This window comes from Lathamus discolor, chromosome 13 (genome assembly GCF_037157495.1).
Source record: "Lathamus discolor isolate bLatDis1 chromosome 13, bLatDis1.hap1, whole genome shotgun sequence".
Lineage (NCBI taxonomy): Eukaryota > Metazoa > Chordata > Aves > Psittaciformes > Psittacidae > Lathamus > Lathamus discolor.
The window spans coordinates 6,505,948-6,520,035 of NC_088896.1; the positions used below are offsets into that span (position 1 = coordinate 6,505,948).

Sequence of the window (14,088 nt, forward strand, 5' to 3'; positions counted from 1 at the left end):
GCCTCTGCTCAGCAGCTGTCAGTATGAACCTTGTTTTCATTGCATGACCAGTTTGGGGGAGAAAAAGGGTGTCTGGGGTGTGACTGTTGGTTCTGGTGAGCCTGCGGTGCAGAGGGAATGATGATGTAATGTGGGATCTCAGTGCAAACTGGTCCGTGTCAGGCTCCCAGTGTTTGCCAGCCCTGCTGTGGAGCAGCCGCGGCCTCGCCACTCGCCTCGGCACCACGGTGATGGTGCTCAGGTATTGGAACAGGCTGCCCAAGTGTTCACACACCGAGTAGACAAGGCCCTAGTGCCATGGGTTAGTGGTGGCCTTGGCACTGCTGAGGTAAAGGCTGGGCTTGATCTTAAAGGTCTTTCCCTTTATGATGCTCAGCAGTTCTACTGCCTCATCTCCAGAGGGATGCTCTGACCATAGGAGCTCCAGGCTCCTGCCAGTGGGACCTCCTGATAGACCTTAGTTTCTGTAGAACTTAAAACTCTTTGGCCAAAACAGTGGTATCTTTGCTTATGCCTGATTCAGTGGGCATCACAATGGTCATGTGCATGCTTTAACCTCTGGAGTAGCTCTTTGAATGTCTTGGTCAGGACCTTTGAGACAGGGAAAGAGGAGGCAGACAGAAGAATCCCCTGTGTTTTCCTCCTTTGCCTCTCCAGGTTGAACAGGACTGAGATGCCCCATAAGTGGGTGCTGCTTTTAAAGCTCAGCTGGGTGGATGATGGGGAAAGAGAAAATTCACCTCTAAAGCATCATCTTCTATCCACTGATTGATAGCTGCTTCTTTTCTTTGAGCAGATCCAACCACCTTCAGTCTTATAATCATTTGATGCCCAGTTCCTGCAGTTACATACCAGCTGTTGCTCTGTGTGAGAGTAACTGATGGGTGAGATTTAAACCCCAGTCTGTTTCTGCTGGACACTGATGCTAGGTCATGTATCCATCCATGCCCCTTCCCTGTGCGCAGCTGATGGCTGATGCTTGGTTTTCCCATCCCCTTACAAAAAATACCAGCCTAACAGCTTGCTGCTTCTGCAGGAAGAGTCAGATTGGAGCAGAAAAGGTGAGGGCCATAAATGCATCCCACCCATGTGTATTTCTGGAACCAGGCCCTTTTCAGAGGTTAAACGGCCCAAACCTCAAACAACCTTCTCTTCTTTCTTCTTTTGAGGATAAATTTCCCTTTCTCCCACCCTTTATCTCTTTGTTGTCTGAGACTGAAGATTCTGGGGGACAGGGGCACTGTGTCCTTGCAGAGATGCCCGTGCTGTGGCTATGGACACAAATAGAACCTGTAACTTCCTCGTGAAGATGCCACAATGCTGGTGCAAGGTGGAAGCTGTCCCTAAGGGCTCCCCAGTGCCTGCAGCAGAGATCAGTGGATGCGGGGTTACGTTCAGTCCCACGGTGGGATGCAGCAGGGCAGTGCTACCAGGGCAAAGGTGTCTGCTTCTCAGCTCCATTTCTCCAGGCACAAATGCTGGATAAAGGGAAGTTCTTTCCTCTAATGCTGTTTGGCTGCTGTGCCCTGGTGCACGCGTTCCTGCGCCTGGACCTGGTTGGCATCTGCCTGGGCTGGCTCCTCGCCCTGGGCTCCCGGCTGCTTCTGTTCTTCCCACCCCGGGTTCCTCAGCCCTCGACCGGCCAGCAAACATCCAGTGATCCTCAAAAGCTCTCCCGGGTCCCGCTCGTGGGTGGCTGGCAGTCTGGAGGTGACAATGGCAGCAGTGTCAGCGTTCCCTCTGCACCAGTGGGATACCGCAGTGAGCTGGGGCTGGTCCAGCCCCTACCCCACTGGTCCCCTGGGGCCGGCGCTGCTGGGACACGGCAGAAGAGGCAGGATTATCCTCCTGCCATCCTCTCCTTCTTAATTGATTAACGGTTGTGCAAACATTCCTGGTGCTGGGTAAGCTGCAGATGCTGGGCTCCCTCTTCGCCTCCTCAGAGGGATAAGCAAATAAATACAGCTTTGGAAACACTATAAATATAGATGTGGGGTGTTTCTTTGGTGCTGCAGGCCAGAGCTGTTTTGATACGACACTGGGGATACGACATGGTCTTTTCCATGGTCTTTGATACGACATGGTCTTTTCCATGTTTAATCTGTATTTTTGTTAGTATTAACAGTTCTGGCCTATCAAGATAGCTCCATGTTAAAATATTCTGTTGCTCGCTTAAGCCTGATCCTGGGGCTTTTAAGGGGCTCCAGGTCTGGTTTTGCATGACAGCGCACACCGGCAATCACCTTCTTGAAGTGGTCTCCTTTTGCTGGCTGGAGGTGAGGGCTCAGGCAGCTTTGGGGGTGCCTGGGATGCACAGGCGGCCCCCACTTGCAGCCTGCACAGCATCAGCCCTTGTGGAGCTGAGCCCCTGACAATGCCCAGCACTAGGTGGGAGAAGGTGCAATCTCTGCAGTGTCCTGGGGGGTTGCAGTGTCTGAGGAGCCCCAGTGGGTGGGCAAATGGGGAGCCCCAGAGGGTCTTCTGGGTCCTTCCTCCTATTCCAGGCAGTACCTGAGAAATCCCTGGCTTTGGGTGATGTGCAATATCCCCACCAGTGACAATGGCACGTGGGGCTCTGAGCTCACACCTGAGCTACTGCTTCTATTTGACATGTTGAAGGATGCTGCTCTTTGTGGTAAGGGGGCCAAGCTGCTTGTCGAGCTGGAAGAGGTGATGGTGGGTGCAGCCATTCCCAAACCAGATGGTTTTCTTCCATTGTAGCATGGCCTCCACCCATTGACAGGCTTCCAGTTTGGCTCCTTGTTGTTGTCCACCCTTCCCTTCTGATCCCAGCAGCTGCTGCATGATGCTCTTGGCCTCTCCTGCCCTTACTGCCTCTCCCCACCCTTGCAAGGCACTGGGCATCCCCCAGCAGCCCATTGCTCTTGCAGGCTCTGAACAAGAAGGGGCTTTCTTCACTTGTGGAACACATCAGACCCGTGCAGGACCAGGGACTTTTCCAAATGCTCCCCAGCAATGAGTCCCCTCTGTTCTCAAGATGGGAAATTGACTCCACGTGGTGACTGTCTTGGCCTTGGCCGAAGTGAGGCCTCCCCATCCCATCCCAGCTCATTGCTGGGGAGGACCTCTCAATGAGGTGGTTTCAGAAGCGATAGGAATGTGTTGTGAGAACATTTCCAGTGCAGCACGAAAGCAAACAGATCCTGGACTTCTAACCATGTCTTCAGTGGGAGCTGAGCTCTCCAAATCCATAAGGATGTTACCTTTGCCCCTTGGGTTTTGCCAACTTTCCTTCCCCAGCAGCATTCAGGTACCCCCAACCCGGTGGTTTTCTACCTTTACAAGACACATCTCCTCTCACTTTTTCCTTTCAATTCCACTTTTCCTAATTGCCTTGGCACCCAGCACCAGGGAGGATGGAGTTAATTACACAGCAAGGACCTTTAACCAAGCTGTGGATAAGCCAGTAAGTAACTTCACATGGTTTTTGCTGCTTGCTTCTGTAGTGCTGGCAGGGCTGGGAAAATACTTGCAAGCCTTAAGACTTCAGCTCAGCCTGCATAGAAGAGAGGCAGCTTTAACTCCAGACCACGAGGAGCAGCTTGTCCTGACGGTACCATAACAGGAGGTTAATCTGCAGCAGCAGCAGCCTTCTGGGTTGCCCATTTTTGCGGTGGTCTCCTCCCGCGGCAAAGCCATTGCGTGCCACAGCACAAAGACGGTGCTTTGGGCACCTGGTATTTATGGCAGCTTTTTAAGCCCCATCCAAACTGGGACTGTTTGGGATCAGCCTGGGTGGGGAGAAACGCCAGCAGGGTGGCCACGCTTGGTTTGTCCTACAAGACCTGCTTGTTTGTGTCCTTTTTGACACAAAGCTGGTACTGTTGCTGGGGAAGGAGATTAAACCTCGCTGTGACATAGGCTGGACATGGTCAGAAGTTGTTTTTTGCAGTGCTCAAGTTGACTTGGAATATTCCAATGCAATTTGGGATAGTGGGAGAGCTCCAAAGCAAAGGGACACAAGTCCTCAGAGGACAGCGAAGTTCAGGGTGATCTTGGTAGTGAGGGAAGATGCTCTGCTGAGGATGATTCAGAGCTGGCTGTGAAGGGATAGGCTGGGTTTAACTTTGATGGAGATACCCAAGATAGACAACATGCTGAGCATGGGTTTAGGGATAATGAGATCCATCGGGCATGTTACACTGAGAGATGTCCAAAAGGCCTCTTAGAGGTCTCTTAGCACATCTCTTGGGTTACCAGTCTGCTTTCTGTTGCTCATTATGCCCTCTCTGAACTCTTAAAATCCCTATTATTTCACGGTCAATTTGCTGCTTTTTTCCAAGGCCAGCATTGTCTTCAGCAAAGCCCAGTTTCTGTAGGGTTTAGTTTGGTGGTTCCAGCCCTGCCATCATCCTCCAGCGTGGCATAACCAGAGGGTGGTGACAAGGGCCACAAAGAGCCTCTCTGAGCATCATTCAGGCCCAGGGGGTTTTCCTCTAAGTACCTCCTGCAGCTCTGCCCTTCTGCTCCAGTCTCACCCAGTATAACCCCAGTGGTGGGACTGAAACCGGCCTTTTCATCACAGCCTCTCAGCAGCAGTTGAACACGGGTGGGTGTTTTATTGCCATTGAGCACTGGGGAGAACCGAGGAGCAGAGCGCTGATGTGATGCGGTCCGAGTTATGCAATCAAGAAGTGGCACGGCTGGGGAAAAGCCAGGATCCTCACAGTTCGCTCTCTCCCCACCAGCTCAATCTGCCTCCCCACTGCTTACTGAGGAGACTGGAGTCTCATTGTTTGCACTTTAGTTTGCCTTTTTAGATGCTTCCTTCTCCAGGCTGTTTTGCCTGTTCCGCAGTGGCCGATATTTAAACAGCGCGAGCAGGAAATGTTTGTGAAATGTGCTTTGAAAAACACACTTCTAAGATGTTCTTTTTATTCCTGGTTTAGACAGAGGCTCGGGAGGCACAAAGAATGATTCTCCTGTCGGTAGGAGCTGGGCAGCAGTTTGTTTTGGAGCTGTTGTTGCTAAAGGCAGGATTGATCCGGGTGCTGGGCACTGAGGGTCACTTGTGGTCCTCGCAATAAACTAAGCTTTACAGTCAGTTATATTCTGTACTCTTGCAGCTTCTCCCAGAGCCGAGGGTCTGAGCTGGACTCTGCCTCTGCAAAGCTTTGCTTTGACACCAGATACAGCTCCAGTGGAAATTATGGAGCTGATGCAGAAATGATTGGGTGAGGTTTTCTGGACTGAATTACACCAGATGACAAGGCTAGAGGATGCTAAGTGTCCCTTTGGGTCTTGAAAGCTATGAATCTGCGTGGATAGATAATGCTAAGTGTCCCTTTGGGCCTTGAGAGATGGGAATCTTTGTGGATATCTCCAAGCTTAAATTGCTAGATGGGGTTTTGTGGAAGCATTGTTTCATCTCCTGCTGACGATGGAGCTGTTGGAGGATGCTCCACGTGTCAAATGAGGACAGGGAAGGACATGGCATTCGTGTGAGGGCTTGCTGCAGCCCCTGGCTTGATCTTGGGAATGCAGCTGGGGAAAACACTATCCCAAGGGAGAAATACTGGGAAAGTCAGGAGCAACATCCTGGTGTTTGGCTGCAGAGAGCGACGCTGGTGCAGGCGGGCAGGGGAAGGCAGCGATCGGGCAGCAGGTTGGAGGTTCAGACCCGCGTTGCTGTCTGGGAAGCCCATTGCTGATGGTGTGAGGGTGTTTATGGGGACAAGCCGCAGGCCAAGGCACGGACAGGCAGTGCTTGGGGTACCCGGAGCGGTGCCAGGCATCTGGAGGAGCCTGGTGAACCACAGCATCGCCCTGCCAGGGAGCTGCCTGCTCCTGCATCCAATTAAAGTGCTGGAGCGGCCCGGGGAGGCAGAAGGGGTTGAGTCAGGGCTTGGCTGGGATCCTGGGCGCTGCGATTCATCCAGCAGAGTGAAACAGAACAACAAAGGCGCTGGGATTCTTAATGAGTGTTTAGGATCTTGGATCCGTGTCTCGTCAGTCATTTGATCCAGCCACAGGACTCGTATTAGCGGGTGGGAGAGAAATCCTGTCTGAGCATTAGGCGCTGTAGGTTTCCACCCCGGCTGGGAAGCTATCATTGCGTCTGGTAGGAGAAGCCTATTTACAGTCGCTCCCCGTGGGTTGCCAGGCTCCTAGCAGAGCAGTTTGCACTAGATGGTCCCTGCAGCATCCTGGAGATGATCTCCTCCAGACTCCTAAGAGCAGGCTCCTGCGGATCTCCAGCTTGGATTCACGCTGACCCCAGTGCAGTCAAGCAAAGGACATCAGCCCTTAGACTGTGTCCCAGGTGAGATTCTTCAGCAGCCCCGAGCGGCAGGAAGCACCACGTGCTGCCCCAGGATGATGCATAGCTCAGGATATAGGTGTGCCTGTCCGGGAGGCCTCATCACGCTCCTTTGCAAAGCCCCTTGTTAACTTTTGGGCTCGGTGCCTGGAGGTTGGTGAGCACCGTGCAGTGGTGGAGCTGGGCACTGGCTCTAAAGGCAGGACCCAGATGTGGGTGCCAAAGCTGTAGGAAGATGTTTGCAATTCAGTGGGTCAGAGCTGCTCGTGCGTCAGCCTGAAGATGAGGAGGAGAAAGGAGCAAACGCTTCCCATGTCCCAGCCATTCTCCTGTGGCAAAGATCCACTGTGGGTGCAGGTCAGAGCTGCCCGGAGCTCCTCCTGCCCGGCTCCTGCTGCCGTAAAGAGCTGGAATTTTCCTCCGAGGAGAAGTGACCTCGAGCCGAGGTGACTGGGAGCCTGCCGCTGGGATTAGCGCTGAGGGAGGGTTAGCAGCAAGCAGCTTTTGTCCCGCTGTGAGGCTTTCGGTCTGTAAATGCAGCTGCGCCGAGCGCTGTGCAGCCTCGTGATGCCTTTGTGAGGGTTACAGGAGCTGAGGTCTGCGCTGAAGCATCTGGAGCCAGCAGCCGTGCTGTGGGACATGCTGTGTCCAACAGGAGCCCACTGCTGATCCAAAGCAATGTCTGATGTGCCTGGAGCTGTAGAAGATGCGAGGTGAACTCTGCACCCTGAGCAGATGACTGCAAGGGCACCAAGGCCAAATCAGTGTCTGGTCAGGAGTCAATGGGGCAGAGCTTGGAGAGACATAGGTTAAAAGGAGGATGGTGAACCCTGGGATCCTCCAGGAAAACTAACTGGGGCATCAAAAGTACCTGATAGCCAAAGTGTCCATCCATGGGCCAGGAGAGCAGTGCTTGCTTGTGACCGGAGTGAGAACAACCCCTTCCCACCCCACTCTCCTATGTGGTCATTGCTAGCTTTGTCTCCCCGTGCCTGGATGTGTGGTCCCCTTTGGCATGTTTCTCCTCTTGTGTTTGCAGGTTGCCTATGGGACAACGGAAAACAGCCCTGTCACCTTCATGGGATTCCCCAATGACAGCATCACCAGGAAAACCGAGACAGTGGGATGCATCTTACCCCACACAGAGGTGATAGTGACCCTCCCTGCCTGCTGCAGGTCCTCTGCCTGCAGCAGACCTCAGTGTGCTCCCTTGTCTGATGCTGGGGAACACTATCGCATTTGGCTTGGACATCTACTGAGCCCTTCTCTTCCATTGTAGGCAAAAATTGAGGATCCCGAAACAGGCCAGTCCATGCCTCTGAACACTCCTGGGGAGCTTCAGATCCGTGGCTACTGTGTGATGCTGGGCTACTGGGGTGAACCTGCCAAGACAAGTGAAGTGGTCACTGATGAGAAGTGGTACAAGACAGGGTGAGTCTGGAAACGGCCCTGCTCCTGCTGGTCTGTCCTGCAGGGTGATGCTGGAGGGGGATGGATGTGAACAGAAGTGCCTTGGCTGTGATTTCGGTGCCCAGGAAACTTCAGAGCAGCTCTTAGCACAGAGCCCCCTGTGCCAAGTGCATGTGGAGAAGGGAATCATCACTTGGCTACTGGAGCGATGGAGGGGCTGTGGGGTACACAGCAGGGACAGGAATTGCCTTCCCCTAAGCCCTGCTTTTTGTGTGGACACTGCTGATGGCAATAGCAGGAGCTCTTTGATCCCTTCCATGTATTCAGGGGGCATCTCAGCCTCCAGACCAGGCTGGATGGGAGCATCAGCCATTCTTCACCCTAGTTAGGCCAGGACTAGGTGTGGTGTTGTTACAGGGACCTTGCGAGCCTGGATGAGCACGGCTACTGCAGGATCATAGGCCGATGCAAGGACATGATTATTCGGGGAGGAGAGAACATCTACCCAGCAGAGCTTGAGCAGTTTCTGCACACCCATCCCAAGGTTGACGAGGCCCAGGTGAGCGGGAGGGAGATGGTTCCTGTGGTGGGAAACCTGTATACAAAGCTGCTGGGACTGCTGCTTGGGGTTGTCTTCCCCTGTTTTCAGCATCAGTTTGTGTGTAACGTTGGTTGGCGAGCCAGAGGGAGAGGCTCACGGCATGGAGGGGGTGTTGTGGTTTAGTGCCAGACGGCAATGCTTGCTCACTGCCCCCCCCCCCACTGATGGGATGGGAAGAGAATCAGAAAAAGGTAAAACCCATCAGTTAAGAACAGTTTAATTACTGAAACAAAGCAAAATGCAGTAATTGCAATGGAAAGGGGAGAGAGAGGGGAACAAACCCCAATAAACACAAGTGATGCACAACACAATTGCTCACCACCCACTGACTGATGCCCAGCCAATCCCAAGCAGTGATCAGTGGCTCCCAGTCAACTCCCCCCAGTTTCTATACTGGGTGTGATGTGCTGTGGTATGGAATAGCCCTTTGGCCAGTTTGGCTCTGCTCTCTCCTGGGTTCTTGTGCCCCTCCTTGCTGACACAGCATGAAAAACTGAGGCCTTAACTTAGGGTCAGCGCTACTGAGCACCAACTAAGCCATCAGTGTGTTACCAACATTATCCTATCAGTAAATCCAAAATCACTGCACTGCACCCGCTACTAGGAAGAAAATTAACTCCGTTCCAGCAGGAACCGGGACAAAGAAGCAGGCAGAACTCCTGGCACAGAGCACGTCAGTTCCTCTTGTGCACCAGCTTCATGTCTTCAAAGCAGTGACTGTCATCCTTCTTCAGGTTTTAAATTGCCTGTTCACTTCCATAGCTCCCTCTGACATTCCTGCTTGGAAAGCCGCCTGCAAGGACAGGTTTTACTGAATTTACGGATCATTACTAAACTCCTAAAGCCAAGAAGCCTCCTCCAACGAGTCCCTGGCGACGAGGAGTGAGAGTTGGTTTCACCCCTTCACAAGGCAGCGCTGATTTGCAGCACGGAGCAGCTGCTCCCAGTCTGCTGGGATTGTTCTGCTCCAGGTTTTGTGCCAGACAAGTTTCCCCATAAATAAACCAGCTATTTAGTCAGCGTTGTGCCTGTGCCAGGCTAGCATCTCTCCCTGGAACAGGCTCAGTGCAGATGGGTTGCAAATCAGCCCTGTTTATGTAGTTTCTAGGGCTTTATGTCACTGCTCTGGACTCAAAAGCATCGACGTGTCTCTAGGATTTGCAGACGCTGGTTCAAGGCAGGGAATGACAGTAGGAATCTTGTGGAATAGCATGAGCAAGCTTTGGAGAGAGATCAGGCGTGAGAAGTCCATCTTCTGGTATCCAGGCCATTAATCCTTTAACTTCACTCCATCCCTCTCCTGCTGTTCCGTCTGGAGATTCCCATCTCCCTATTGGTTGTGAAACCCGTTGCCCCCTTTTCCAGGGAAGCAGAGGCACGCAGAGGGATGGCAGTCCCTGTTGCACCCACAGTGAGCTGCTGCCTGCCTGGTCTGACCCATCCCTCGCTCCAGTGACTTTGCAAAGCCAAAGGAGGGGGTTGGTGTCCTGGCACCCAGCCTGCTCTGCCAGCTTTCCTCTGGCAAATGGTTGGGAAGCGTTTCCAGGGAGGCTCGATGCCGTGTAGAACACACTGCTGGGGTGGTCAGGCAGTTCAGACTGCCTTTACAGACCCCATGCCATGGTTCCAGCATCCCTTTATACAGGTCAGGGCTTGTGCCATGGCCAGCACACATACCCTGTGGGAGGAAAGGGATGTTCCCATGGATCACACTGATCATCTGTCCCAACCAGGTGGTTGGTGTGAAGGATTCACGGATGGGAGAAGAGATCTGCGCCTGCATCCGAGTGAAGACTGGGCAGGAATGCACCAAGGAAGAGATTAAAGCCTTCTGCAAAGGGAAGGTGGGTCTCACAGTCTTTGGTTCCCCACCAGACCAGTATACCCCGCTGGGCAGAGCCATGGATTTGGAGGAACTGGGGATGCAGCCCTGGCATTCCCAGCTTGAGCAGTGCCAGCAGGTTCCTTCGGAGCTGTTTTCTCTTCCCAGATCTCCCATTTCAAGATCCCGCAGTACATCGTGTTTGTGGATCAGTACCCGCTCACCGTCTCGGGCAAGGTAAGAGATGGGCTGGGGCAGGGTGGGTACCCTGGCTTCCTGTTCCATCTCCTGAGCCTCTCTTCCTCCTCCTCTCCGCACTTCATTCCAGGTTCAGAAGTACAAGCTGAGGGAGCAGATGGAGAAGCACCTTCAGCTCTGAGCTGGGGAAGGCAGAGCAAAGCATGGCACGAATCAGCCCCACTTCAACCAGCTTTGGGTCTGTTTCCCCTGTGCCTTGTGCTGTGCGGTGGAGACCTTCTCCGCCGCCATCAGGCCGGTGGCAGGGTTAGTGAATAAAACAGAGTGCCTTCGTCCCCACTTGGGTTTGTTTCTCTGCCATCAAACACTGTGGTGTGAGGAGGGATGCTTATTCCTGGGGTTACTGAAAGACCTTACAGGGGTTTCCAAGCTTCGTGTCTCTCTGAGACATTTGGCTGCAGCCGTTTCAGAGCACTTGGATGGATGCTGGGAGCTGGTTTACTGGTGTTTAAAGCCTGGCTCCCCAAGGGAGGGGGATGCCCTCTCTGCTGAGTCTCCCGGGTCATGTAACACAGTGGATGAGCTTGAAATGAGGGACAGGGGCTTTAGAAGTGAGACTTTGGATGGGAAGGGGCTCCCTAAAGCTGCCTGGAGATGCTCACCCTGTCCCCACGCCTTCTGCCCCCCAAAGAAACATCTCCAAGGCAGACTTGGCATAGTTCCTTTGGTGTTTTGGACAAGGCAGGCAGTGAGGGTGTTGCAGGAATACCAAAGCTCCTGTCCCAGCGGCACTGTGAAGCGGAGCAGCCCCGGGACGGCGTTTTACGGCAGTTATTTGGTACCTCGCAGCCATGAAACACTACGGGAGAAGGGGAAGAGCCGAGCTCCTCCTCCTTGCCTGCAGCAGTGTCCCACCCCAGCTGGGAACCGGATAACGTTGGTACCAACATCCATGCTGTCTCCCTCCTGCTTCCTTCCCAAGCAGGGCTGGCGGCTGGGCCTCCACTTCCATATTGGAGCTGCCTCCAGGGGAAATGATGCTACAGGGAGAGGCAGCGAGGGCTCAAATCCAGCTGGACTGGCAGCTGTACCCATGGAAGCAGACCCAGTGGCACACAGGCGCACTGTTCCTATCTGCTTTCTGAAAGAGGGAACAAAGAGGGGATGGGGTGCTTTGCATTGCATCCTTCCTGTCTGTCTTTGCAGCAAGCTCTTTCACCATTCCCAAACTGCTTGTGGGGCTGGTGTCGGTGTTTCGTCACTTCACGTCTGCCCACCCTGGAATAAGTGGGATGTGCACAAGCAAAACCCAGGCCTCCTCCCTGCCCTGGTTTTCGGACCCTTGTCGACCATCCTTCCCCAAAGAGGAGCTGTTACTGCAGCCAGGGACCTTGGGGACGCGTGGACCTCTAGGTCTGGTGTCTAGGGAGGAATTTTTACCTTCCTTTGCTTTCCCCCTGCCAGGCCTGCAGTGAGAGGAGCTTCTCCTCTGGTTCCTGTCTGATAACACCACCCTTTACCCACCCCCAGTGCTGCCCCATGTGCTCACCACAGCTGGGGAGCTACTGGCAAGAAGTGAAGTCGATTCTGGCATGTGGGGTGAGACACACTGCTGAGAAACACAGCAAGCACTGGTCACAGCCAGCACATGGGTACAGACCCCTGTCACCCCATGCCTGCTTCCTGAGCCTTACTCGCATCATAGGTCCATGGGGCTAAGTCTCAGCAGAGCTTGGGAAGCTTCCCCTTCCCCTTCCAGCGCCTCTCCTGAGTAGAAGCAGCTTCTCAAGATGGCCTGGAGAGTGATGAAGAAGCTGTTGACCCATGCCTGCACGTGAGCCATCACCAAGCGGACCTGTTGGCTTCGGCAACATCGTTCCTCTTTGCATCATTGGAGGGTGGCTTGTTCAGGTCACTTGACCCAGAGGGTCCAGCTTGTTCTGCCCAGCTCAGGGACAGATGGGCACCTTCAGGGCCCTTTAATTGCAAGGTGGCAGCCGCAGTCACCAGGAAGTGCTGAGCCACCCTGAGAGACCTCAGCTCCACCTCGGGGTGAATCACCCATGCCCTGGCATCAGGGGCTCTGGGGCAAATGGCTTCAGGTGTGCAGAGGTGCAGCTTCACATCCGCATGCCTGCAGACATGCAGCTTTTTGTACAGTGTGCCAGTATCTGAAGGGGGGCTCCAGGGGTGCTGGGGAGGGACTCTTCATTAGGGACTGTAGTGACAGGACAAGGGGTAACGGGTTCAAACTGAAACAGGGGAAGTTTAGATTGGATCTAAGGAGGAAATTCTTTACTGTCAGGGTGGTGAGGCACTGGAATGGGTTGCCCAGGGAAGCTGTGAATGCTCCATCCCTGGCAGTGTTCAAGGCCAGGTTGGACAGAGCCTTGGGTGCCCTGGTTTAGTGCGAGGTGTCCCTGCCCATGGCAGGGGTTGGAACTGGATGATCTTAAGGTCCTTTCCAACCCAAACCATTCTGTGATTCTGTAACTGCCAGCATCTTCCCCAAACACCTGGGGACTCCTTGCAACCCTTTTGTGCTCCTGGGTGAAGCAGCAGCCACAGGAGGACAGTGCAGACGTGCCCTGATGCTCCCACTCAGAGGTGTTTCCGGAGCACTCGCATCCACCTGCCTCAGCATCCGAGGCCAGGAAGCGCACACCACAGGCCCACACTTGCTCCCCGGGAAGCCTTCTGCTTTGAACTGCAGGCACCAAAGGACACGTCCTTCCCAGGCCGGGCAAGGACACCCAAAGGGGAAAGCACCCACAGCTAAATGCCCATGGGTTTGCTCCTCTGCCACCTTGAGCTGGCACCCTTGGGGCTGACGACTCACTTTGGGAATGAGAATTTTGGGATTGAGAAATGACACATTGCCCTGCAGCAAGGCCTTTCCCCCTTCAACCTTTCTATCCTGGTATTGAGGCCACCTCTAGGAACGCTCCCAGTGCCCCCCTCATTCACACAACGGTGCTTCTCTCCATCCCACAAAGGGTCCTTCTTCGGCCTTCAAATTCCGACCACCTCTGGGGATCTGAGTTCCCTTCTTTCTGTGTCCCTCGTCCAGAAAGGTGTCCAGAAAGGCATCCAGCCGGGGCTTGGCTGGTTACAGAGCCCCTCCGTGGCCCTGCGGGACCTGTGGTGCTCAGCCTCAGCCCTTCCACAGATGACCCAGGCGAATGGCAATAATGATGGTAATGATAATTAATAATAATAATGATACTAATGGATATAACAAGGGGAGAGAATCTGAAACTGAAAAGGGAACAGACAAAACCCAGCGGTGCTGCACAACACAATTGCTCAGCACCCACCAACAGATACCCAGCCTGAACCGAGCAGTGATTGGTCCCTTCTGGGTGACTCCCCCCAGTTTCTATAGTGGCATGACGTGCTGTGGTATGGAATGCCCCTTTGGCTAGTTGGGATCAGGTGTCCTGCCTCTGCTTCCTCTCAGTTATTAGGAAGCACAAGAACTCTATCCCAGCCGAAACCAGGACACTTAACTATTGGGCTGCCTATTCTCCAAAGGGGATGGTCATTTAAACTTTGTTTCTGACTAACCAAGCTCTTCCTTCTGTTTTTTCCACTTGCTTTCAATCGTTCTTGCTTTGTTGAGTGTTGTTTCTCAGCCTGCGTTGGTTTCTTTGCCTTGGTATCAGGCTGATTGGTCACGTTCAGTGGAAATCCCCTCTTGTGAGGTTATCTTCAGCAGAAGAATGGTGAAGCATCCTAAGATGGGCTGCCAGAGACTGCAGCTGTAGTTGAATCCCA

At 53.6% G+C, this 14,088-nt stretch overlaps 1 protein-coding gene across 2 annotated transcripts in view; it reads left to right on the forward strand.

The window, feature by feature from the left end:
* ACSF2 (acyl-CoA synthetase family member 2) overlaps positions 1-10,650 on the forward strand; it is a 37,812-nt gene extending 27,162 nt beyond the window's left edge. For both annotated transcript variants that reach the window (XM_065693369.1, XM_065693368.1), the window contains exons 11-16: positions 7,320-7,427; positions 7,560-7,711; positions 8,108-8,249; positions 10,025-10,135; positions 10,282-10,350; positions 10,442-10,650. In XM_065693369.1, the coding sequence (XP_065549441.1) occupies positions 7,320-7,427; positions 7,560-7,711; positions 8,108-8,249; positions 10,025-10,135; positions 10,282-10,350; positions 10,442-10,492 (633 nt within the window). In that variant the 3' untranslated portion in view covers positions 10,493-10,650. The remainder of the gene's footprint in view (positions 1-7,319; positions 7,428-7,559; positions 7,712-8,107; positions 8,250-10,024; positions 10,136-10,281; positions 10,351-10,441) is intronic.
* The last annotated feature ends 3,438 nt before the right edge of the window (positions 10,651-14,088 follow it).